The sequence below is a fragment of the Oncorhynchus tshawytscha genome, linkage group LG22, assembly GCF_018296145.1.
Source record: "Oncorhynchus tshawytscha isolate Ot180627B linkage group LG22, Otsh_v2.0, whole genome shotgun sequence".
Lineage (NCBI taxonomy): Eukaryota > Metazoa > Chordata > Actinopteri > Salmoniformes > Salmonidae > Oncorhynchus > Oncorhynchus tshawytscha.
In genome coordinates this window covers 2019596-2047053 of record NC_056450.1, presented here as the reverse complement: position 1 = coordinate 2047053, position 27458 = coordinate 2019596, and the positions used below count along the sequence as shown (strand labels likewise).

General features: G+C 44.6%; 1 protein-coding gene across 2 annotated transcripts in view; it reads right to left on the bottom strand.

The window, feature by feature from the left end:
• LOC112221492 (agrin) overlaps positions 1-27458 on the bottom strand; it is a 274243-nt gene that overhangs the window by 108325 nt on the left and 138460 nt on the right. For both annotated transcript variants that reach the window (XM_042303574.1, XM_042303575.1), the window contains exons 10-11: positions 870-1012; positions 471-576 (exon numbers count right to left, since the gene is read on the bottom strand). In XM_042303574.1, the coding sequence (XP_042159508.1) occupies positions 471-576; positions 870-1012 (249 nt within the window). The remainder of the gene's footprint in view (positions 1-470; positions 577-869; positions 1013-27458) is intronic.

Below are 27458 nucleotides of genomic sequence, written 5' to 3'. Positions count from 1 at the left end.
TCTTTTTCTCCCTCCCTCTTTTTTTAGGACAGCTAGGAATCAAACAGGCTGCAGTGATCATACAGAATCTTTTATGTGCCTTTGGCTTCACTCTGGCCTACTACAGAAACGTCTCTATACTGTCTCTTCAGTTAAAGCTTGTGGTTTGCACTGCCAAGGCAGAGACTCGAGTATAACTAGTGTTCCCTGCTGAACTGCCTAGCACCTGTGGTGGATGTCTCTAGAGAAATAGGAGCTTCTTCATGTTGAGCCTTTGGTAGCCACATGCACGTTGAGCCATATGTAGCCACATTGAATCTGGGAAATGACACTGTGTTGGATATGTTACCACCAAAGTGCTATTCAGAAGAAACAACAGGATTTCTGGGCGTTGCTTTTTGGCAAAGTAGTAAACTGTGTGAATCCCCTGTACGAGATGGATTATTACTCTGGCTGATCTTAGATCATTTATGGATGTCCAGGCAGCTCACCTGTGCAGGGTCCCTGATTCTGGATCAGCAGATGCCCTTGCCTTTCGCAACTGGCCTTCTTCATCTCACACTCGTTGCTGTAGGTCTTCCCATCTGAGCCACACACCTGAGGAGAATTGTAGTCATACGCATATGAATGCTGGAACATAGCAACGTTTGATAGCAATTTCATTTCAAATGACTTCATGTACATAGTTCATTTTCAAGCCATGTGACAAATTCCATCTAAATATGAAAATTGAATAGCACTAATATTAACTGAATGTAAATGTCAGATGTCATGCATTCATTATCTAGGAATTACATAGGCATGCGTGAAATGAAAACCACCACTATTTAAGTAAAACCCAAGTAGAGGGTTGTTGTTGGGAAGGCTAAATTATGGAGGTTAAGGCTTACCAGGTTGCGAGGCATGCGATTGCAGTCGAAGTCACAGACACAGCGGTCATCCTCTGTGTCCTCGTCCCACGAGCCTCCAAACGTACGACACCTATCCTGTTCACAGCTCTCAACACCTGAGGCCGACCCTCCTGAACCACACTCTGCAAAGACAACACACAGAGAAAAAACTGAAGTGGTTATTAACAGCCCAGCACAGACACACATTTTAAGAACCCCTAACCTTTTGAAACATCAGTAAAAATGCCTTCCATCTTTGTCTTCCCCCCCCAAAAAGTTAATGGCAGAGTGTTTATACATTCAGAGCACGCCATCTTTTGATGTTGGAATTTTCTTCACGTTGGCACTGAGATTGAACCAAAGGCGCTGCTGGAAGTACAAGATAATGACCAACCATGGAGAGAACCAGCAATTGACAAAATAAATTAGGCACAACATTGCTGCGCCACCAGTGAGGCATCCTTTACATTTCAATTAAAGTTGAAGATAGAGGGAGGAGGAAAATATTATCACTTGCATCCCTGCGAGGGGGAATCAATGCAAGAGCCTGTTTCATGGACACAGATTTCCTGATATGAGGAAGCCACTAATTGCACAGTGTTCTGTAAGATCCAATTATCAATCTACTCCAGTAGTGCTGAACGGTTAGGGCTTTTTGAGGTCCCTTTCGGTTTGATTATAAAAAAATATTATTTTTTAAATTATTTTTTTATTTCAATTTTTTACATTAAATGCACTATGCATTATGTGGGTTGAATGCTGTAACAACACAGACTATCAATAAAAGTCCCATGATGGTAGTGACTGCCCATGCCTGCTGATCACTTATGAACCATCATTTATACACATTACTTTAATAAAATATTTTTGTTATTATGTATATTACGTTTGTTTTATTTGATGACTTTATTTCATTCCAAGTCATCATTTCAGCCCAACAGAGCTGCTGCCTACGCTGTCTGACAAAATCACTATTTTAGTAGTTTTTCTAAATAAACATACTTTTATGACTGCTGAATACAAACTATTAATCACTTAGCTCATGTATTTTCCGGTAGAGATCCCTCAAAGAAACTGCTCTATGTATCCCCTCTTGTTCTTGCATATGATCTGATTTATCTCTAGAGAAACTGCAGTGCAATCCAGGTCGCAATTGTAAATGAGAACTAGTTCTCAACTTGCCTACCTGGTTAAATAAAGGTGAAATAAATAAAATAAATAAACAAATGTGCGCATTGAGGTCACCGAATAAAACAGAATGAAATTCAAATAATTAATCCGATGTCGGTCAATAAGTTGTTTAAAAAACGAAAAATACACCTTTTCACCAGACTTCAGAGAAAAGTAATTCAGATGCTTTTTGTATTGGCGACTGTGGAAGGTAAACTTTTAATTTACTGTGAAACGGTCAACTTCACTGGATCAAAGAGGCGTTTTCAAAGAGCCGTCCTTGAAATGTTTATGAAAATGGTTCTTCAGAGAGCGGTAACAAGGACAAACGACCATCCGGAATTATTTCCAAAGATCGGAGACTTATTAGAAAGCTGAAAAAATATTGGAATAGAGATTCCATAAAAATATAACATACAGCACCTTCAGAAAGTATTCACACCCCTTGACTTTTTCCACAATTTGATGTGTTACAGCCTAAATTTAAAATCAATTAAATTGAGATTTTGTGTCATTGGCCTTCAGTGGAATTATGTTTTTCAAATTAATTAAACATGAAAAGCTGAAATGTCTTGAGTCATTAAGTATTCAACCCTTTTGTTATGGCAAGCCTAAATAAGTTCAGGAATAAAAATGTGTGTCACGACTTCTACCGAAGTCGGTTCCTCTCCTTGTTCGGGCGGTCGACGTCACCGGTCTTCTAGCCATCGCAGATCCATTTGTCATTTTCCATTTGTTTTGTCTTGTTTTTCCACACACCTGGTTTTCATTCCCTCATTACGTGTTGTGTATTTAACCCTCTGTTCTACCCATGTCTTTGTGTGGTACTGTTTGTTGTAAGTACTTGTGCACATGTTGACTGGTCCGCGTCGGGTTTTGTACCCATGCTGGTTATTTCTTTATGTCATCGGTTTTGCTATGAAACTGCTCCGGCTATTACCTAGTTCTGCTCTCCTGCTGCTGACTTCCCTGCCACCAGTTACGCACCCCTTACAATGTGCTTATCAAGTCACATAATAAATTGCAGGGACACTCACTCACTGTGTGCAATAATAGTGTTTAAAATGATTTCTGAATGACTGCCTCTTCTCTGTACTCCACAGATTTGTATTATTATTATTTTTTAAATGTAACCTTTATTTAACTACTCAAGTCCGTTAAGAACTAATTCTTATTTACAATGATGGCCTACCCCGGCCAAACCCAGACAACGCTGGGACAATTGTGCGCCACCCAATGGGACTCCCAATCATAGCCAGATGTGATGCAGCCTGGATTCAAACCGGGGACTGTATTGATGCCTCTTGCACTGAGATGTAGTGCCTTAGACTGCTCCACCACTGAGTGGTGCAGTGAATTTCAAACAGAGATTCAACCATAAAGACCAGGGAGGTTTTCCACTGCCTCGCAAAGAAGGGCACTTGTTGGTAGATGGGTATGAAAAAGGAGACATTGAATAGCCCTTGGAGCAATTCAACTTTGGACAGTTTATCAATATACCCAGTCACTACAAAGACACAGGCGTCCTTCCTAACTCAGTTGCCGGAGAGGAAAGAAACTGCTCAGGGATTTAACCATGAGGCAAATGGTAACTTTGGCTGTGATAGGAGATAACTGAGGATGGATCAACAACATTGTTGATACTCCACAATAATGACCTAATTGACAGAGTGAAAAGAAGGAAACTAGAGTAATACTGCAAAACATGTGGCAAAGTAATTCAATACAAAGTGTTATGTCTGGGGCAAATCCAATATAACAGTTTACTGAGGTCCACTCTCAATATCTTCAAGGGGCCGTTGACCGTCATATCTTCAAGCATTGATTTGATTTGATTTGATTTAGTGGTGGCTGCATCATGTTATGGATATCCTTGTAATTGTTATGGACTTGGGAGTCTTTTAAAGATAAAACAGAAATGGAATAGAGATAATCACAGGCAAAATCCTAGAGGAATTAGTCTGCTTTTCACCATGATGAATTCACCTTTCATCAATAACCTAAAACACAAGTCCAAATCTACACAGGAGTTGCTTACAAGGAAGACAGTGAATGTTCCTGTTTCGGCCTGAGTTATTTAAAAAAAAATTTTAACCTTTATTTAACTAGGCAAGTCAGTTAAGAACAAATTCTTATTTTCAATGACGGCCTAGGAACAGTTGTTTAACTGCCTTGTTCAGGGGAAGAACGACAGATTTTTACCAGCTCGGGGATTCAATCTTGCAACCTTTCGGTTACTAGTCCAACGCTCTAACCACTAGGCTACCTACAGGTGACTTATATCTACCTGAAAATGTCTGAAAAGACCTGAAAATGATTGTCTAACAATGTCCAATTTGATAGAGCTTAAATAATTATGAAAAAAAGAATGGGGTATGAACGGTGGGAAAAGGACCACACTAAGTATGATCCCCAATTAGAGGCAACGATCATCAGCTGCCTCCAATTGGGAACCATACAACAACATAGACATTCAAGACTAGAACATCCCCTAGTCACGCTCTGACCTATTGCACCATAGAGAACCCAAGGGCTCTCTATGGTCAGGGCGTGACCATAGAGGGCAGGGCAGACTCCGACCACAAAACTAGCGTCCGGGCAACTAGCGTCGGTGGCAGCTCCGGTGCGGGACATAGCTCGGACTGCGGATCGGGCCCTGAAGCCGGGCAGGACACCGTGACCGAACTGGGCACCGGAGCAGAGGAAGGCTCCGGCCATGGAGGAGGACTGGACGCCGTGCCTGGACTGGGCACCGGCGCAGAGAAAGGCTCCTGCCATGGAGAGGGACTGGACACCGTGCCTGGACTGGGCACCGGCGCAGAGGAAGGCCCCGGCCATGGAGCGGGACTGGACGCCGTGCCTGGGCACCGGTGCAGAGGAAGGCTCCAGCCATGGCTCCGGCGCAGGAAGCTCCGGGCTGTGGAGAGTCACTGGAAGCTCTGGGCCGTTGACCGTCACTGGAAGCTCCGGACCGTTGACCCTCACTGGAAGCTCCGGACTGTGAACCGTCGCTGGAAGCTCCGGACCGTTGACCGTCACTGGAAGCTCCGGACCGTTGACCGTCACTGGAAGCCCCGGACCGTTGAACTACACTGGAAGCTCCGGACCGTTGACCGTCACTTGAAACTCCGGGCCGTTGACCGTCACTGGAAGCTCCGGGCCATTGACCGTCACTGGAAGCTCCGGACCGTTGACCGTCACTGGAAGCTCCGGGCCGTGGACCGTCACTGGAAGCTCCGGACCGTTGACCGTCACTGGAAGCTCCGGACCGTTGACCGTCACTGGAAGCTCCGGACCGTTGACCGTCACTGGAAGCTCCGACCATTGACCGTCACTTGAAGCTCCGGACCGTTGACCGTCACTTGAAGCTCCGGACCGTTGACCGTCACTGGAAGCTCCGGACCATTGACCATCATTGGAAGCTCTGGACCGTTGACCCTCACTGGAAGCTCTGGGCTGTAGACCGTCACTGGAATCTCCGGACCGTCACTGGAAGCTCTGGACTGTGAACCGTCGCTGGAGTTTCCGGGCTGTGGACCGTCGTTGGAAACTCCAGACTGTACACACTCACTGGTGGACGGGGAGCCGGCACAGGACGTACCGGGCTGGGGAGGCGCACTGGAGGCCTGGTGCGTGGAGCCGGCACAGGTGGCACCGGACTGATGACACGCTCTTCAGGGCGAGTGCAGGGAGCCGGCGCAGGACGTACCGGGCTGGGGAGGCGCACTGGAGGCCTGGTGCATGGAGCCGGCACAGGACCTACAGGGCTGAGGAGGCGCTCTTCAGGGCAAATGAGCTGCAGAATACACCTAAACAAACATCTCTCTCTCTGAAGAATGATGCAAGTTATCCTTTTGATATCCTCCAGACCAGTTATAATGCTTATTGTACAACACTTAAAACCAGATGTAAAGTACTAGGGAGCCCAAATGCCTCTTTTGACCATCTGAATCACTCCCATCTGTATTGACGGGGTGCGCTAGCAAAGCCCCCACTGGCCCTAATGGGTAAATCAATAGTGTAGTCGTGGAAGTGCCAATTAGCATAACCCATCTTCTTAAGTGGATTATGGGGCAGGTCACTATGTAGCGAGCGGTGCAGGGACAAGAGGAGCAGCAGTCCGTCTCCTCAGCCTGATATGGGTCATCAGCAGTGGACTCTGACAGGCTCGAGGGGTCGATAGAATGGAAGGGAATTCACTTTATTGGGATTCGCTATCATTGTGACTGTGTTGATTATGATGAATGGGGATGATAAAAAAGGATTGTAAAATGGATTTGACACCACTATATAAGAGGCCATTTTGTGAGTCTTCTAAAGCTTAATGCGATATTGCATTGCAAAATGTCTGTCAGCACCATACGATGCATGAGTCAACTGACCACAAAGCAGCTGTTAAATAAACAAGGCCCCGGCCTGCCTGGCCACCTGAGTCCATTTATGCAAACTTGCCATGAGAAGGGAAATGTGGGAGTGTGGGAGTGTGAGCCGAGAGAGCCTTCACAACCCGATTCATATTCTGCTCATGCACGTCCAAACTCAAGGAATATAAAAATATAAAAATAAACCTAAGAAATGGAATAAATAAAAGTGAAGAGAGGGAGGGAGTTAAACAAAGGAGGGGGCAGTAATTAGCTGTTGGTCTTTGATGTGGCTGCCACCCGCACTGCCTATGAACCTTTTCATTAGCAGAGAAGATGTCTGCATCAGCTATTCTCCCAGCACCCGTGTCTGCCTGCTTCTTTTACTCAATCATGTCATAACCAGAATCCATTTAGCCAAGGGATCGCCATTAAGCTGAGCAAATACACTACGGTGGAGAGAGGAGAAAAGAAAAAACGTTTTGCTCTATTTTAAAGAAGAGCTGGGAATTGGCTAAGCAAATAAAAACTGTAGAAGCAATAGAGGAAGTAATGTGTGATTTACTAATAGGATGAGGTGATGACTAGAGGGAAGTAGAAGACAGGATAATAGGGTGGATTATGGGAAGTAAAGTAGAGAAAGGGGTGTGACCTACATGGCCTGAGTCACCCCAGTACTATCAATATCAGGGCCAGGAAACACGCCTGTCTGTAAAAAGACACTGTACCAAGATCATGACCCGTGTGAATGTCAACATGACCATTTTTCATCTGTCACAAGTCCCCTTTGTGCTTGCACATCTCCGTACAAGGGCTGGGAATTGCCAGGGACCTCACAATACAATATTATCATGATACTTAGGTGCCGATACAAAATGTATTGCAATTTTCACAATTCTACATGTGTTGCGATACTGTGATTTTTTTTGCGATTCGATGTTCCAAACATGTTGCTCACCATGTCTGTTGCAGAGGGACATGGGAGCCATGAGAAAACCAGTTTTGATCCGTCATGTAAATAAAAGTGCTGGAAAATTATCAAATCAAATGTTATTTGTCACATGTGCTTACTTACAAGCCCTTAACCAACAATGCAATTTTAAGAAATATACAGCCAACAAAAAATAAATAAAGTAACAAATAATTAAAGAGAAGCAGTAAAATAACAACAGCAAGGCTATATACAGGTGGTACCGGTACAGAGTGAATGTGCGGGGGCACCGGATAGTCGATGTAATTGAGGTAATATTTACATGTGGGTAGAGTTATTGAAGTGACTCATGCATAGATAATAACAGAGAATAGCAGCAGCATAAAAGGGGGGCAATGTAAGTGTCACGACTTCCGCCGAAGTCGGCTCCTCTCCTTGTTGTTCGGACGGCGTTCGGCGGTCAACGTCACCGGCTTTCTAGCCATCGCCGCTCCATTTTTCCATTGTTCCATTTGTTTTGTCTTGTTCTCTGCACACCTGGTTTACATTCCCTAATCACACTGCATGTAATTATTCCTCTGTTCCCCCCCATGTCTTTGTGTGGAATTGTTTTTGTTACGTGTTTCGTGTTACACGCCAGGCTGGTTTTCCCCCTGTATTCCGTGGTATTTCACTAAGGATGTTTAATTGTTAAACATTTGCTTATTTTTGTGACTGTTTCGCACCTTGCTCTTTCTACCTTTGGATGGAGGTTTTGACGCAGTGGCATCTGTTTGTTTTATTTGCCTCTGCCTAAATAAAGTGTGCACCTGTTCACTCTCTGCTCTCCTGCACCTGACTTCTCCACCAGTAGCGCACAACTTTGACAGTAAGTAGTCTGGGTAAACATTTGATTAGATGTTCAGTAGTCTTATAGATAGGGGGTAGAAGCTGTTTAGAAGCCTCTTGGACCTAGACTTGGCGCTCCGGTACCGCTTGACGTGTGGCTTGCCGTGTGGTAGCAGAGAGAACAGTGTATGACCAAAAGGAAAATGGAGAACAAGCTATAAAGGAAAAATACTGGAGTTTTGGTGCAGTTACAGCCAACTAGCTCAAAGATATTGCGATAGTCAAAATGATATACTGTAGTATATCGTCAAAAGTAATATCCAGGACCTCCCGAGTGGTGCAATGGTCTAAGGCACTGCACCGCAGTTGTGCCACGAGAGATCCTGGTTCTAGTGCAGGCTCTGTCGCAGCCAGCCGTGACTGGGAAAACCATTGAGCAGTGCACAATTGGCTTAGCGTTGTCCGGGTTCGGGGAGGGTTTGGCCAGCAGGGATGTTCTTGTCCCATCGCGCATTAGTGACTCCTGTGGCGAGCTGGGTGCAATCCATGCTGACACGGTCACCAGGTGTACGGTGTTTCCTCTGACACATTGGTTCGGCTGGCTTCCGAGTTAAGCAGGCGTTGTGTCAAGAAGCAGTGCGGCTTGGCTTGGTTGTGTTTCGACCTTCGCCTCTCCCAAGTCCGTATGGGAGTTGCAGCGATGAGACAAGACTGTAACTACCAATTGGATACGAAGAAATTGGGGAGAAAATAATTAATAAAAGTAATATCCCGATATGTAACCAGTGGTGTAAAAATACTTGAAAGTACTAGTTAAGCCATTTTTGGGGGTATCTGTTCTTGACTTTACTATTTATATTTATGACAACTGTTACTTTTAGTTCACTACATTCCTAACGAAAATGTTTACTCTATACATTTTCCCTGACACCCAAAAGTAATGTTTTTGAATGCTTAGCAGGACAGGAAAATAGTCTAATTCAAACACTTATCAAGAGAACATCCCTGGTCATCCCTACTGTCTCTGATCTAGCGGACTCCCTAACCCTATGCTTCATTTGTATATTATGTCTGAGTGTTGGAACGTGCCCCTTGCTATCCGTAAATAAATACACATTTAAAAAATGGTGCTGTCTGGTTTGCTTAATATAAGGAGTTTTAAATGATTTATACTTTCACTTTTGATACTTACAGTTGAAGTTGGAAGTTTACATACACCTTAGCCAAATACATTTAAACTCAGGTTTTCACAATTCCTGACATTTAATCCTAGTAAAAATTCCCTGTTTTAGGTCAGTTAGGATCACCACTTTATTTTAAGAATGTGAAATGTCAGAATAATAGTAGAGAGAATGATTTATTTCAGCTTTTATTTCCTTCATCACATTCCCAGTGGGTCAGAAGTTTACATACACTTAATTAGTATTTGGTAGCATTGCCTTTAAATTGTTTAACTTGGGCCAAACGTTTCGGGTAGCCTTCCACAAGCTTCTCCCAATAAGTTGGGTGAATTTTGTCCCATTCCTCCTGACAGAGCTGGTGTAACTGAGTCCGGTTTGTATGCCTCCTTGCTCGCACACACTTTTTCAGTTCTGCCCACAAATTTTCTATGGGATTGAGGTCAGGGCTTTGTGATGGCCACTCCAATACCTTGACTTTGTTGTCCTTGAGCCATTTTGCCACAACGTTGGAAGAATGCTTGAGGTCATTGTCCATTTGGAAGACCCATTTGTGACCAAGCTTTAACTTCCTGATGTCTTGAAATGTTGCTTCAATATATCCACATAATTTTCCTTCCTCATGTAGCCATCTATTTCTGAAGGGCACCAGTCCCTCCTGCAGCAAAGCACCCCCACAACATGATGCTGCCACCCTCGTGCTTCAAGGTTGGGATGGTGTTCTTCGGCTTGCAAGCCTCCCCCTTTTTCCTTCAAACATAACGATGGTCATTATGGCCAAACTGTTCTATTTTTGTTTCATCAGACTAGTGGACATTTCTCCAAAAAGTACGATCTTTGTTCCCATGTGCAGTTGCAAACCATAGTCTGGCTTTTTTTATGGCAGTTTTGGAGCAACGGCTTCTTCCTTGTGTAGTGGAGAACCGTCTCAGAAATATAACACTCTTAAAAGAACTAAAGAACAAAGTAGCAAAACTGAGCCTTTCCATGGAAGGACCCTATCACAAACACAACAGTGCTGAGCCCCTCCATGGAAAGAGACCACTCTCATATTACAGAGTCCTGCCTTTATAGGATTCTGTCTTTGCATAACGTATAGAGTCCCCTCCCTCTATATGAAAATAGCTTCCCTTGACCTTTCATTATTTTCTTCTCATCTCAGAGCTAGTTCACGCCCACTAACGCTCATATGTGCTTTTGGTTGGGTTATAATGATGGTAGACCTCTTTCCATGTTCTAAAAATAATGTATGTATTGCATGCTTATGTTTCACGTGTTAGTCATCAGTTATCTTGCTTCCATCTTTCTTCCTGTATCCTCCTGACTATAGTACGTCCAGCTGTCATAAATGTTCGTATGGTCTTGGTTAATGTACTCTTTCAAAAATAGAGTATAGCCTGGGTGTCATAAGGCCTGGGTGTCATCTTCTCTTAATGTGCATGTCCTTGCTATTTCAGCCTGGTAACTAGACCTATTTAATGCTCATCTCTCTCCTTAATGGTTCGCTCCAACACTTGCTGAGCAGCCATTCAGGTTATGTCGATATAGGACTCGTTTTTACTGTGGATATAGATACTTTTGTACCTGTTTCCTCTAGCATCTTCACAAGGTCCTTTGCTGTTGTTTTGGGATTGATTTGCCCTTTTCGCACCAAAGTACATCCCATTCTAGGAGACGGAATGTGTCTCCATCCTAAGAGGTATAATGGCTGCGTGGTCCCATGGTGTTTATTTTTGCAAACTATTGTTTGTACAGATGAACATGCACCTTCAGGCATTTGTAAATTGCTCCCAAGGATGAACCAAACTTGTGGAGGTCTACAATTATTTTCTGAGGTATTTGGCTGATTTCTTTCGATTTTCCCATGATGTCAAGCAAAGAGGCACTGAGTTTGAAGGTAAGCCTTGAAATACATCCACAGGTACACCTCCAATTGACTCAAATGATGTCAATTAGCCTATCAGAAGCTTCTAAAGCCATGACATCATTTTCTGGAATTTTCCAAGCTGTTTAAAGGCACAGTCAACTTAGTGTATGTAGACTTCTGAACAACTGGAATCATGATACAGTGAATTATAATTGAAATAATCTGTCTGCAATTTGTGGAGTGGTTGAAAAACAAGTTTTAATGACTCCAACATAAGTGTATGTAAACATTCCGACTTCAACTGTACGTATATTTTAGCAGTTACATTTACTTTTGATACTTAAGTATATTTAAAACCAAATACTTTTAGGCTTTTACTGGGTCCCTTCTACTTTTACTTGAGTCATTTTCTATTAAGGTTTCTTAACCTTTACTCAAGTATGGCAATTGTGTACTTTTTCCACCACTGTATGTACCTATATAGACTTCCCCCCACTACTTCATACACGTCTGTGTTCTGAAGTGTATTAGGGGGGATCGAAAACAGTGTGGCCTTGGTCAGTCCAGACACGCTGGTGGCTTGTTGCTCCGGACTTGTGTTTGTTTTCGCACCATTTGTCAGCCCCTCAGACAGACTGCTGCTGAAGGATGTGAATCCAAATAAACCCCTGCTACAGAAAGAAGGATAGAGTGGCAGGGAGAAGAGAGAGAAAGAAAAAGGTTTCAGGATAGATAGATACAGGTGCTGGTTATGGATGGATGCTGCGAAGGAGGATAAACCCCCTGATCTTCTTTTGAAGAGCTCTTTTCCACATATCTCTCTCTCTCTCTCTCCATATTGGTGGGTGGATAGTGCATCACCGTGTGATATCCCAACCCATAATCCTGTTTAGTAAATGTGAATTCAATTAAAATGGGCCGGGACCCCAAGGTGATGCACTATGCTAACCTGCCACTTTGTCAGTGTCGACAATGAAGCTGAGCCCGGGCCTAGTCGAGTGTGAAATTAAACAGGTGATAAATTCCCCCGTACAGCCAACAGTGGGGACACTGTCATTTTTCATTACCACTAAATAAAATGGGGAGAAAACACTTCCATTTCTCCTTGTGACTAATGAATATGATTTTTAAGTTCGGTCTAAATAAACAAATAAATCACTCATTCAATTCTCTGGAGTTGGAGAATTCTGCCGGTACTAAGCTACTACCCCATGAACAAAGCCCTGGCTTCCAGTTGAAAGGCGGGTTGTGGGTTAGTTTTTTATTTTATTATTTAAAATGTATTATATTTATTATTATTATTTAACCAGGTAGGCTAGTTGAGAACAAGTTCTCATTTGCAACTGCAACCTGGCCAAGAAAATCTGCTAAACATGTGTAAGTGACAAATAAAATTTGATTTGATTTGAGATAAAGCAAAGCAGTGTGACACAGACAACAACACAGTGTTACACATTTAATAAACAATAAACAAGTCAATAACACAATAAACATGTCAATGACGCAGTAGAAAAAAGAAAGTCTATATACAGTGTGTGCAAAAGGCATGAGGAGGTAGGCAATAAATAGGCCATAGGAGCGAATAATTACAATTTAGCAGATTAACACGAGTGATAAATGAGCAAGATGATGATGTGCAAGTAGAGATACTGGTGTGCAAAAGAGCAGAAAAGTAAATAAAATAAAAACAGTATGGGGATGAGGTAGGTAGTTTGGGTGGGCTATTAACAGATGGAGTATGTACAGCTGCAGCGATCGGTTAGCTGCTCAGATAGTTGATGTTTAACCTCTCTGCACACAGTGGGATGAAATTCGACAACATACGGTGATCGCTACATAAATAGTCATATTTAACATTCATGAAAATACAAGTGTCTCACATGGTTCGAAAGCGTAGAATCTTGCTAATCCAACTGTGATGTCAGATTTAAAAAAGGATTTACTGCGAAAGAATACGATGCGATTATCTGAGGATAGAGCCCCATAAAAAACAACTATTTCAACCAGCACAGGCGTAACAAAATCACAAACTGCAATAAAATAAATAGTTTACCTTTGACGATCTTCCTCTGTTTACAATCCCAATGCTCAATGTTACACAATGAATGGTCTTTTGTTTGTTAAAATCCATTTTTATAGCCTAACACGAAACATTTTGTGAACCGTCTCATTCCATTTTCGACAACACATTCGATGTAAATACACACACAGAACGTGACTTTTCCAGTCATGTTTGGTTTCATTACAATCAACTGTTTGTTTGTAACACAACCAAACCTGATGGGTCATTTCGCGGGACGTATTGACTGAAAGAAATTGATTTGAAGACAACAAGTAATGACATCGTTGTGCACTAATGATAGGACCTCTGTTTCGTGTATTGACTGTATTTTAACCCAATGACCACTGATCGTCTTGAAATCTAGCTGGGTAGATAGCCAATGAGCTGAGGTAAACGGCAATATGTAATGTTTATGTGTTGGAAGACCAACCCATGCAGTAAACTCCGGCATAAAGAGGTTCATTCGCCATTGAAGATTCATACCGGAAGGAGCCACGCATGTTACGCACAGCGTTGTTTTGGTAAAGCGCATTTTCAGCTGTTTATATATCAATCAGTATGGCGACTAAGTCAGGGAAAGCTAAATCTAGGTCTAGATATACAGATGTACACACAATTTTAGAAGAAATTGATCGGGAAAGTGAGACAGAGATTGTTGGAGGACGATTCATTTAGCGATTCCCAAATGGAGGAATATTTCTTGAACGGAAAGGGCATCGTTTTGGACTGGTAAGTTTTTCTCATGCCAATGCCGTTGTTTGAAATTAATAATATAAAATATTATTTGTGAAACGAAATAGCCTATTTGAGGCTGTTGAGGGGAGGGCTGGCCCACAACAATGGCCAAAGTGAAATGGAGACAGTAGATACAGCTGGTCTGTTGTAATATAATAAAGACAGTAGATATAGCTGGTCTGTCATAATATAATAGACAGTAGATCTAGCTGGTCTGTCATAATATTATGAGACAGTAGATCTAACAGGTCAATAATAATATATTCAACCTTATGTTCTCTGTACTCTATATATATCTGTTTATTATACCTGTTGATACAGGGCTCATATGTGAAACTATTCTAACTGAACATTTTCACAGTGACACTGACTCCGAATGGGAGCCCCCAGTGCCAAGGTTTCCATCCCCCACTGAAGCTGGTTCATCCAGCTCCTGCCACAAGTAGTGTTCATCTGCCCAAATGTATTTCTGCAGGCATGGATGTGCCTCAGGGCCAAAAGGGCACAGAATGGAGGCGTCGCTGTGTTCTTTGCAAAATGAAGTCCCCCATCACATGCACCACATGCTTGGTGACCCTCTGCTTTACAGCAGAAAGAGACTGCTATGGCACCTGGCATCAGCAGCACAATATTGTGTAGAGGACTGAGGGTCTTCCAAATAATGAAAGTGTTATTTTGTAAATGTATATATTTTCTTTTCATGTTTTTCTCAATTTTTTGGGTGTGTGTGTTAGAATACCATTTTGGTATTTTGTATATAGTTATTCCATTCAAAATGTAAAACTTCACCAATTTGGCCACTTGGGTACATTTAGGCTACTTGTGTGGGACACCTGGGGGACTTCATGATACATTTTCATGTAGCACACTCATTTTGGAAGTTATCATTCTGAAACTTTGCACAAGTACTGTTGCCCTCTTATGTCTTTCACTGAAATTGTCCCCATCATCCTATCTGAATGTTTGTTTTGTCTTGTTTTGTCTTGTTCATTTTAAACAAAAATATATTTTTTCATTGTATTATCTAAACCAGATCTATTGTGTTATATTCTCCTACATTCAACTCACATTTAGACAAACTTCAAAGTGTTTTCTTTCAAATGAAACCAAGAATATGCATACCCTTGGTCCTGGGCCTGAGCTACAGGAAGTTAGATTTGGGTATGTCTTCAGGCGGAAATTGAAAAAAGTAGGGGGGTAGCTGTAAGAGGTTTTAAAGTTGGTGAGGGAAATAAAAGTCTCCAATTTCAGCGATTTTTGCAATTCGTTCCAGTCACTGGCAGCAGAGAACTGGAAGGAAAGGAGGCCAAATGAGGTGTTGGCTTTGGGGATGATCCGTGAGATATACCTGCTCGAATGTGTGCTACGGGTGGGTGTTGTTATCGTGACCAGTGAACTGAGATAAGGCGGAGCTTTACCTAGCATAGACTTATAGATGACCTGGAGCCAGTGGGTCTGGAGACTAATATTTAGCGAGGGCCAGCCGACTAGAGTATACAGGTCGCAGTGGTGGGTGGTATAAGGTGATTTGATAACAAAATGGATGGCACTGTGATAGACTACATCCAGTTTGCTGAGTTGAGTGTTGGAAGCTATTTTGTAGATGACATCGCCGAAGTCGAGGATCGGTAGGATAGTCCGTTTTACTCGGGTACGTTTGGCGGCGTGAGAGAAGGAGGCTTTGTTGCGAAATAGAAAGCCGATTCTAGATTTGATTTTTGATTGGAGATGCTTAACTTCTTGGATATAGGGGGCGCTCTTTTAATTTATGGATAAAAAAACGTGCCCGTTTTAAGTGCAATATTTTGTCGCGAAAAGATGCTCGACTATGCATAGAATTGGCAGCTTTGGAAAGAAAACACTCTAAGGTTTCCAAAACTGCAAAGATATTATCTGTGAGTGCCACAGAACCCATGCTACAGGCGAAACCAAGATGAAACTTCAACCAGGAAATGGGCAGAATTTTTGAAGCTCTGTTTTCCATTGTCTCCTTATATGGCTGTGAATGCGCCGGGAATGAGCCTGCCCTTTCTATCGTTTCTCCAAGGTGTCTGCAGCATTGTGACGTATTTGTAGGCATATCATTGGAAGATTGGCCATAAGAGACTACATTTACCAGGGGTCCGCCCGGTGTCCTTTGTCTAAATTGGTGCGTAATCTACAAGCTGCACGCAGTCATCCAGTGATTGAGAGGAGAGAGGAGGCTTTCAACGAACGATATATCATGAAGAGATATGTGAAAAACACCTTGAGGATTGATTCTAAACAACGTTTACCATGTTTCAGTCGATATTATGGAGTTAATTTGGAAAAAAGTTCGGCGTTTTGATGACTGAATTTTCGTTTTGTTTTGGTAGCCAAACGTGACGCACCAAACGGAGCAATTTCTCCTAAACAAATAATCTTTCAGGAAAAACTAAGCATTTGCTATCTAACTGAGAGTCTCCTCATTGAAAACATCTGAAGTTCTTCAAAGGTAATGATTTTATTTGAATGATTTTCTGGTTTTTATGAAAATGTTGCCTGCTAATGCTAACGCTAAATGCTACGCTAGCTGCGCTAGCTGTTACACAAATGCTTGTTTTGCTATGGTTGAGAAGCATATTTTGAAAATCTAAGATGACAGTGTTGTTAACAAAAGGCTAAGCTTGAGAGCTAGCATATTAATTTCATTTCATTTGCGATTTTCATGAATAGTTAACGTTGCGTTATGGTAATGAGCTTGAGGCTGTATTCACGATCCCGGATCCGGGATGGCTCGACGCAAGAAGTTAATATGAGTCTGGAAGGAGAGTTTACAGTCTAGCCAGACACCTAGCTATTAATAGTTGTCCACATATTCTAGGTCGGAACCGTCCAGGGTGAGGATGCTAGTCTGGCGGGCGGGTGCAGGCAGCGAACAGTTGAAAAGCATGCATTTGGTTTTACTAGCATTTAAGAGCAGTTGGAGGCCACGGAAGGAGTGTTGTATGGCATTGAAGCTCTTTTGGAGGTTAGTTAGTGCAGTGTCCAAGGAAGGGCCAGATGTATACAGAATGGTGTCATCTGCATAGAGGTGGATCAGGGAATCACCCACAGCAAGAGCGACATCATTTATATATACAGAGAAAAGAGTTGGCCCGGGAATTGAACCCTTTGGTACCCCCATAGAGACTGCCAGAGGTCCGGACAACATGCCCTCCGATTTGACACATTGATCTCTGTCTGCAAAGTAGTTGGTGAACCAGGCGAGGCAGTCATTATAAAAACCAAGGCTATTGAGTCTGCCGATAAGAAAGCGGTGATTGACAGAGTCGAAAGCCTTGGCCAGGTCGATGAAGACGGCTGCACAGTACTGTCTTTTATTGATGGCGGTTATGATATAGTTTAGTACCTTGAGCGTGGCTGAGGTGCACCCGTGACTGGCTAATGAGGCCAGATTGCACAGAGGAGAAGGTACGGTGGGATTCGAAATGGTCAGTGATCTGTTTATTAACTTGGCTTTCGAAGACTTTAGATAGGCGGGGCACGATAGATATACATTATATCAGACCATACGCCGTGCACTGCATCAAATTCGTCTGCATGGCTGTCGTCCCAGAAGGAAGCTTCTTCTAGAGATGATGCACAAGAAAGCCTGCAAACAGTTTCCTGAAGACAAGCAGACAAAGGACATGGACTACTGGAACTATGTCCTGTGGTCTGATGAGACCAAGATAAACGTATTTGGTTCAGATGGTGTCAAGCGTGTGTGGCGACAACCAGGTGAGGAGTACAAAGACAAGTGTGTCTTGCCTACAGTCAAGCATGGTGGTGGGAGTGTCATGGTCTGGGGCTGCATGAGTGCTGCCGGCACTGGGGAGCTACAGTTCATTGAGGGAACCATGAATGCCAACATGTACTGTGACATACTGAAGCAGAGCATGATCCCCTCCCTTTGGAGACTGGGCCGCAGGGCGGTATTCCAACATGATAACGACCCAAAACACACCTCCAAGACCACCACTGCCTTTCTAAAGAAGCTGAGGGTAAAGGTGATGGACTGGCCAAGCATGTCTCCAGGCCTAAACCCTATTGACCATCTGTGGGGCATCCTCAAACGGAAGGTGGAGGAGTGCAAGGTCTCTAACATCCACCAGCTCCGTGATGTCCTCATGGAGGAGTGGAAGAGGACTACAGTGGCAACCTGTGAAGCTCTGGTGAACTCCATGCCCAAGAGGGTTAAGGCAGTGCTGGAAAATGATGGTGGCCACACAAAATATTGACACTTTGGGCCCAATTTGGACATTTTCACTTAGGGCTGTACTCACTTTTGTTGCCAGCGGTTTAGACATTAATGGCTTTGTGTTGAGTTATTTTGAGGGGACAGCAAATTTACACTGTTATACAAGCCGTACACTCACTACTTTACATTGCAGCAAAATGTCATTTCTTCAGTGTTGTCACATGAAAAGATATACTCAAATATTTACAAAAATGGCAGGGGTGTACTCACTTTTGTGATATACTGTAGGTCTGTAACAGTTTGGGTCTAGGGTGTCACCCCCTTTGAAGAGGATGATGACCGCGGCAGCTTTCCAATCTTTAGGGATCTCGGACGATACGAAAGAGAGGTTGAACAGGCTGGTAATAGGGGTTGCAACAATGGCGGCGGATAGTTTTAGAAAGAGAGGGTCCAGATTGTCTAGCCCAGCTGATTTGTACGGGTACAGGTTTTGCTGCTCTTTCAGAAGATCTGCTGTCTGGATATCGGTGAAGGAGAAGCTGGGGAGGCTGGGCGGGTAGCTGCGGGGGAGGTGGCTGTTGGCCGGGGTTGGAGTAGCAGGGAGGAAGGCATGGCCAGCCGTAGAGAAATGCTTATTGAAATGTTCTATTATCATGGATTTATCAGTGGTGACCGTGTTACCTAGCCTCAGTGCAGTGGCCAGCTGTGAGGAGGTGCTCTTGTTCTCCATGGACTTTACAGTGTCCCAAAACATTTTGGAGTTAGAGCTACAGGATACGAATTTATGCTTGAAAAAGCTATCCTTTGCTTTCCTGACTGACTGCGGGTATTGGTTCCTGACTTCCCTGAACAGTTGCATATCGTGGGGACTATTCAATGCTATTGCAGTCCGCCACAGGATGTTCTTGTGCTGGTCAAGTGCAGTCAAGTCTGGGGTGAACCAAGGGCTATATCTGTTCTTAGTCCTGCATTTTTTGAAAGGGGCATGCTTATCTAAGATGGTGAGGAAATTACTTTTAAAGAATGACCAGGCATCCTCGACTGACAGGACGAGGTCAATAACCTTCCAGGATACCCGGGCCAGGTCGATTAGAAAGGCCTGCTCGCAGAAGTGCTTTAGGGCGCATTTGACAGTGGACAGGCAGATACATAGCGGATATAGGCAATGAGGCAATGATCGCTGAGATCCTGATTGAAAACAGCGGAGGTGTATTTGGAGGGCAAGTTGGTCAGGATAATGTCTATGAGGGTGCCCATGTTAACGGACTTAGGGTTGTACCTGGTGGGTTCCTTGATGATTTGTGTGAGATTGAGGGCATCTAGCTTAGATTGTAGGATGTCTAGCTTAGATTGTAGGGTGTTAAGCATATCCCCGTTTAGGTCACCTAACAGAATGAACTCTGAAGGTAGATGGGGGGCGATCAATTCACAAATGGTGTCCAGGGCACAGCTGTGAGCGGAGGGGGGTTGATAGCAGGCGGCAACAGTGGGAGACTTATTTCTGGAGATGTTAAAATTTTAAAATTAGAAGTTCAAACTGTTTGGGTATAGACCTGGAAAGTATGACAGAACTTTGGAGGTTATCTCTGCAGTAGATTGCAATTCCTCCCTCTTTGGCAGTTCTATCTTGACGGAAAATGTTGTAACTGGTATGGAAATCTCAGAATTGTTGGTGACCTTCCTAAGCCAGGATTCAGACACGGCAATGACATCAGGGTTGGCAGAGTGTGCTAAAGCAGTAAAAAAAACTTAGGGAGGAGGTTCTGATGTTGACCTGCATGAAACCAAAGTTTTTTTCGATCACAGAAGTCAACAAATGGGTGTGCCAGGGGACACGCAGGGCCTGGGTTTACCTCCACATCACCCGAGGAACAGAGGAGGAGCAGGATGAGGGTACGGCTAAAGGCTATCAAAACTGGTCGCCTAGAGCGTTGGGGACAAAGAATAAAAGGAGCAGATTTCTGGGCGTGGTAGAATAGATTCAGGGCATAATGTGCAGACAGGTATGGTGGGGTGCGGGTACAGCGGAGGTGAGCCTAGTCACTGAGTGATGATAAGAGAGGTTGTATCTCTCGATAAGCTGATTATAATGGGTGAGGTCACCGCATGTGTGGGAGGTGGCGACCAAGGAGGTATCAGAGGTATAATGAGTGGAACTAGGGGCTCCATTGTAAACTAAAACAATGATAACTAACAGTGTCATGACGTTGGCCTGGGGGGTAGGTTTATGACAGTCATAAATACCTCGTCCCCCCTTTTTCCTCTCTCTACCCTACTGAGGTTACATTTGCAAAACCCTTGGTTAACATAGAGATTCTGGAAACATCAGAAGGTGGGGGGAAATAAACTATATTCTGGTAATCTGAACAATTGAACATATGCGGTGGTACTTGATGAATATGATGTCAGTGGCATGAACTCTACAGTGGAAAGTCTACACATCAGAGTTATCGGATTCACATGGAATTGTTGTTCAATTTAAATGTTTGAATATGAACTTAGATAACTACAGAACGAAGCCAACATCAGCATGAGCTTTGGTTGCGAATGGTATGACTTTTTAACTCTTATTAACTCTTATTCACTACAGTAGTGATACCTCCAGCCGTTGAGTTAGCAACAGCAGCTGCAAACGAAGGTTAGGAAAGAACAGACAGACGTTAACCATGACAGATAAGTTTGAGACCGAAAGGAGCAAGTGCGACACTCACGTGTCCAAAATCAGTACTCTAAGCGCCCAAGTGGACTCTGCAATGCAGCAGAATACCACCCGTAGGTACCATCTGGAGGAAATCCAGAATGGTCACGCTCCACAGCGTGATATTAATTATGGAAAAAATATTTTATAGCATGTAGTATATAGCATAATAGCATGTCATATCTGTTAATCCGGCATAGCCAAAGACACGACAACAGTATACAGGGCATATTGACATATGAGAGAGACATACAGCGAGGCAAAAAGTAATCACAGGTGTTGATTTGGAGAGCTAGCTAAGACAACAACGGGTGAGACAACAACAGCTAATCAGCTAAAACAAGAACAGGTAAAATGGCGATGACTGGGCAGAGAGGGTCGGTTAACTACACACTGAGTTCGCGGCTGCGGCCGACAGATAAATAAAATAAATAAACAAAACAAAATAAACAGAATGGAGTACCGTGATTAATGGACAGTCCAGTGGACATCTAATCAGCTAATCTGCTAAATTGTAATTATTCGCCTACCTCATGCCTTTTGCACACAATGTATATAGACTCTTTTTTCCCTACTGTGTTATTGACTTGTTTATTGTTTACTCCATGTGTAACTCTGTGTTGTTGTCTGTTCACACTGCTATGCTTTATCTTGGCCAGGTCGCAGTTGTAAATGAGAACTTGTTCTCAACTAGCCTACCTGGTTAAATAAAGGTGAAATAAAAATAAAATAAAAATGTAGCCAAGTGATCATAGGGTCCAGGGGGCAGCAATAGATGGAACAGGGAAGCCGCGGAATAGTCGCTACTACGCTAGCATGCGGGTGACACGGCGTAGCAGCAGTGATCTGGTGCCAAGGTCCAGAGCTTACGGCAAGGATCTGGGGGAGTAGTGTGTTCTAGCCGTGTTTCGGTGGAGTCTGGGTGAACAACTGAGTAGGCCGGGAGGTGGGAGGTCGGCCTCAGGGATAGCTTCGGTACTGGGTAACTCGGTGGGTGCTAGCTAGCTGCGAAGATCAGGAGTAATGGTCCAGGGATTACGGCAGGAATCCGGCGTTGTAGTGGAGAGACAGTCTGTTACTGGTAGGCTGGCGAGTGTTATCCAAGCTAAAAAAAAGGGCTGGTATCTGTGCAGAAGGTAGAGGCGGCTAGCAGTGGCTAACAATGACTAAATAGCTTGTAGCTAATTAGCTGTTTAGCTTCTGATGGCTAGGTGGGGCAAGAGGAACGGTGACAAGGCGTGGAATAACGATATGGGGCACAGTGTGTGTGTATGTGTCTGAGTGTGTGTGTGTGTGTAAATACTATAGGTGCTGCTTGTGCGTACAATGATGATATGGGGCAGTGTGTGTGTCTCTGAATGTGTGTGTATATACTACAGGTGCTGCTTGTGATTATAGTGATGATATGGGGCACTGTGTCTGTGTGTGTGTCTCTGAATGTGTGTGTATATACTGCAGGTGCTGCTTGTGATTATAATGATGATATGGGGCACAGTGTGTGTGTGTGTCTCTGAATGTGTGTGTATATACTATAGGTGCTGCTTGTGCGTATAATGATGATATGGGGCACAGTGTGTTTGCGTGTGTCTGAATGTGTGTGTATATACTACAGGTGCTGCTTGTGTGTATAATGATGATATGGGGCACAGTGTCTGTGTGTGTGTCTCTGAATGTGTGTGTATATACTATAGGTGCTGCTTGTGATTATAATGATGATATGGGGCACAGTGTCTGTGTGTGTGTCTCTGAATGTGTGTGTATATACTATAGGTGCTGCTTGTGATTATAATGATGATATGGGGCACAGTGTCTGTGTGTGTGTCTCTGAATGTGTGTGTATATACTATAGGTGCTGCTTGTGCGTATAATGATGATATGGGGCACAGTGTCTGTGTGTCTCTGAATGTGTGTGTATATACTATAGGTGCTGCTTGTGATAATAATGATGATATGGGGCACGGTGTGTTTGTGTGTGTGTCTCTGAATGTGTGTGTATATACTATAGGTGCTGCTTGTGATTATAATGATGATATGGGGCACAGTGTCTGTGTGTGTGTCTCTGAATGTGTGTGTATATACTATAGGTGCTGCTTGTGCGTATAATGATGATATGGGGCACAGTGTCTGTGTGTCTCTGAATGTGTGTGTATATACTATAGGTGCTGCTTGTGATAATAATGATGATATGGGGCACGGTGTGTTTGTGTGCCCACGTGTGTACTATATGTGCAGTGTGTGTATCATGGCACATTTCTTTCTGCTACACATACAAAAGGTTACTCAATTCAGTCAATGAGATCATTTTAAATCGACCACAACCAGCTGGGAGTTAACAGCTGGCGGACAGAGCTAGATAATGGCTCAGTGGCTCAGTGAGAGAGAGAGAAAACCCAGGACAGACTACTCTCACCCATTTACCCCCTTCCTCCCTCTGTCTATCTCTCAGTCCCTCCATCTACGTAGCTCTTTCTCTACCCTTCCATCCCTATATCTTTATCTCCCCCTCTTTCCAACTCACCATCTCTCAATTTTCTCCCTATCCACCTCTCCATCTCTCCCCTTGTCTATTTTCCCCTTCTCCATCATTCTCAGAATTTCTGGCAAGTGAAATTTGCTCCGCATTTACACTTCCTCAGACGATGACGATAGTCTCGGTGACGGTGACTACGTCTGGCCACAAGGGACTATCGCTGACGTTGTATGCATGACAACCATACGGTGACAAAGACACCGAGAGAGAGAGATGATTGTCAGAGGGGAGCAATAGAACCTCTGGAACTGTGCCAGTAGGACAGAGGGGAGCAGTAGAACCTCTGTAACTGTGCTAGTAGGACAGAGGGGAGCAGTAGAACCTCTGGAACTGTGCTAGTAGGACAGAGGACAGCAGTAGAACCTCTGGAACTGTGCCAGTAGGACAGAGGAGAGCAGTAGAACCTCTGGAATTGTGCTAGTAGGACAGCAGAGAGCAGTAGAACCTCTGGAACTGTGCCAGTAGGACAGAGGAGAGCAGTAGAACATCTGGAACTGTGCTAGTAGGACAGAGGGGAGCAGTAGAACCTCTGGAACTGTGCTAGTAGGAAAGAGGGGAGCAGTAGAACCTCTAGAACTGTGCTAGTAGGACAGAGGAGAGCAGTAGAACCTCTGGAACTGTGCTAGTAGGACAGAGGGGAGCAGTATAACCTCTGGAACTGTGCTAGTAGGACAGAGGAGAGCAGTAGTACCTCTGGAACTGTGCTAGTAGGACAGAGGACAGCGGTAGAACCTCTGGAACTGTGCTAGTAGGACAGAGGAGAGCAGTAGAACATCTAGAACTGTGCCAGTAGGACAGAAGGGAGCAGTAGAACCTCTGTAACAGTGCTAGTAGGACAGAGGGGAGCAGTAGAACATCTGGAACTGTGCTAGTAGGACAGAGGAGAGCAGTAGAACCTCTGGAACTGTGCTAGTAGGACAGAGGAGAGCAGTAGAACCTCTGGAACTGTGCTAGTAGGACAGAGGACAGCAGTAGAACCTCTGGAACTGTGCTAGCAGGACAGAAGGGAGCAGTAGAACCTCTGGAACTGTGCTAGTAGGACAGAGGAAAGCAGTAGAACCTCTGGAACTGTGCTAGTAGGACAGAGGAGAGCAGTAAAGCCTTTGGAACTGTGCCAGTTGGACAGAGGAGAGCAGTAAAGCCTTTGGAACTGTGCCAGTTGGACAGAGGAGAGCAGTAGAACCTCTGGAACTGTGCTAGTAGGACAGAGGAGAGCAGTAAAGCCTTTGGAACTGTGCTAGTAGGACAGAGGGGAGCAGTAGAACCTCTGGAACTGTGCTAGTAGGACAGAGGAGAGCAGTAAAGCCTCTGGAACTGTGCTAGTAGGACAGAGGAGAGCAGTAAGAACCTCTGGAACTGTGCTAGTAGGACAGAGGGGAGCAGTAGAACCTCTGGAACTGTGCTAGTAGGACAGAGGAGAGCAGTAAAGCCTCTGGAACTGTGCTAGTAGGACAGAGGAGAGCAGTAAAGCCTCTGGAACTGTGCTAGTAGGACAGAGGAGAGCAGTAGTACCTCTGGAACTGTGCTAGTAGGACAGAGGGGAGCAGTAGAACCTCTGGAACTGTGCTAGTAGGACAGAGGAGAGCAGTAGAACCTCTGGAACTGTGCTAGTAGGACAGAGGGGAGCAGTAGAACCTCTGGAACTGTGCTAGTAGGACAGAGGAGAGCAGTAAAGCCTCTGGAACTGTGCTAGTAGGACAGAGGGGAGCAGTAAGAACCTCTGGAACTGTGCTAGTAGGACAGAGGAGAGCAGTAGTACCTCTGGAACTGTGCTAGTAGGACAGAAGGGAGCAGTAGAACCTCTGGAACTGTGCTAGTAGGACAGAGGGGAGCAGTAGAACCTCTGGAACTGTGCCAGTAGGACAGAGGAGAGCAGTAGTACCTCTGGAACTGTGCTAGTAGGACAGAGGAGAGCAGTAGTACCTCTGGAACTGTGCTAGTAGGACAGAGGACAGCAGTAGAACCTCTGGAACTGTGCTAGTAGGACAGAGGAGAGCAGTAGTACCTCTGGAACTGTGCTAGTAGGACAGAAGGGAGCAGTAGAACCTCTGGAACTGTGCTAGTAGGACAGAGGAGAGCAGTAGTACCTCTGGAACTGTGCTAGTAGGACAGAGGGGAGCAGTAGAACCTCTGGAACTGTGCTAGTAGGACAGAGGAGAGCAGTAGAACCTCTGGAACTGTGCTAGTAGGACAGAGGAGAGCAGTAGAACCTCTAGAACTGTGCTAGTAGGACAGAGGAGAGCAGTAGAACCTCTGGAACTGTGCTAGTAGGACAGAGGGGAGCAGTAGAACCTCTGGAACTGTGCTAGTAGGACAGAGGAGAGCAGTAAAGCCTCTGGAACTGTGCTAGTAGGACAGAGGAGAGCAGTAGTACCTCTGGAACTGTGCTAGTAGGACAGAGGGGAGCAGTAGAACCTCTGGAACTGTGCTAGTAGGACAGAGGAGAGCAGTAGAACCTCTGGAACTGTGCTAGTAGGACAGAGGGGAGCAGTAGAACCTCTGGAACTGTGCTAGTAGGACAGAGGAGAGCAGTAAAGCCTCTGGAACTGTGCTAGTAGGACAGAGGGGAGCAGTAAGAACCTCTGGAACTGTGCTAGTAGGACAGAGGAGAGCAGTAGTACCTCTGGAACTGTGCTAGTAGGACAGAAGGGAGCAGTAGAACCTCTGGAACTGTGCTAGTAGGACAGAGGGGAGCAGTAGAACCTCTGGAACTGTGCCAGTAGGACAGAGGAGAGCAGTAGTACCTCTGGAACTGTGCTAGTAGGACAGAGGAGAGCAGTAGTACCTCTGGAACTGTGCTAGTAGGACAGAGGACAGCAGTAGAACCTCTGGAACTGTGCTAGTAGGACAGAGGAGAGCAGTAGTACCTCTGGAACTGTGCTAGTAGGACAGAAGGGAGCAGTAGAACCTCTGGAACTGTGCTAGTAGGACAGAGGAGAGCAGTAGTACCTCTGGAACTGTGCTAGTAGGACAGAGGGGAGCAGTAGAACCTCTGGAACTGTGCTAGTAGGACAGAGGAGAGCAGTAGAACCTCTGGAACTGTGCTAGTAGGACAGAGGAGAGCAGTAGAACCTCTAGAACTGTGCTAGTAGGACAGAGGGGAGCAGTAGAACCTCTGGAACTGTGCTAGTAGGACAGAGGGGAGCAGTAGAACCTCTGGAACTGTGCTAGTAGGACAGAGGGGAGCAGTAGAACCTCTGGAACTGTGCTAGTAGGACAGAGGAGAGCAGTAGAACCTCTGGAACTGTGCTAGTAGGACAGAGGGGAGCAGTAGAACCTCTGGAACTGTGCTAGTAGGACAGAGGGGAGCAGTAGAACCTCTGGAACTGTGCTAGTAGGACAGAGGGGAGCAGTAGAACCTCTGGAACTGTGCTAGTAGGACAGAGGGGAGCAGTAGAACCTCTGGAACTGTGCTAGTAGGACCGAGGGGAGCAGTAGAACCTCTGGAACTGTGCTAGTAGGACAGAGGGGAGCAGTAGAACCTCTGGAACTGTGCTAGTAGGACAGAGGGGAGCAGTAGAACCTCTGGAACTGTGCTAGTAGGACAGAGGAGAGCAGTAGAACCTCTGGAACTGTGCTAGTAGGACAGAGGAGAGCAGTAGTACCTCTGGAACTGTGCTAGTAGGACAGAGGGGAGCAGTAGAACCTCTGGAACTGTGCTAGTAGGACAGAGGGGAGCAGTAGAACCTCTGGAACTGTGCTAGTAGGACAGAGGGGAGCAGTAGAACCTCTGGAACTGTGCTAGTAGGACAGAGGGGAGCAGTAGAACCTCTGGAACTGTGCCAGTAGATCCACAAAGGATTGACATTGTGAACTAGGCTGCTACTTATGAAGCAAGTCATGTTTAAAAAGCACTCTGTGTCTCATAGTTTCGATTTTCTCTTCCCGATCAGTAGTGGCCACAAGTACATTTTTTCCTGACAATGGGAGATACTTACAGTATCAATAGGGATTGATCAACATCATCAGCTAACAACAGTAGCTACCAATACAAAGTGGACAATGACAAACGTCAATGGAAAGAA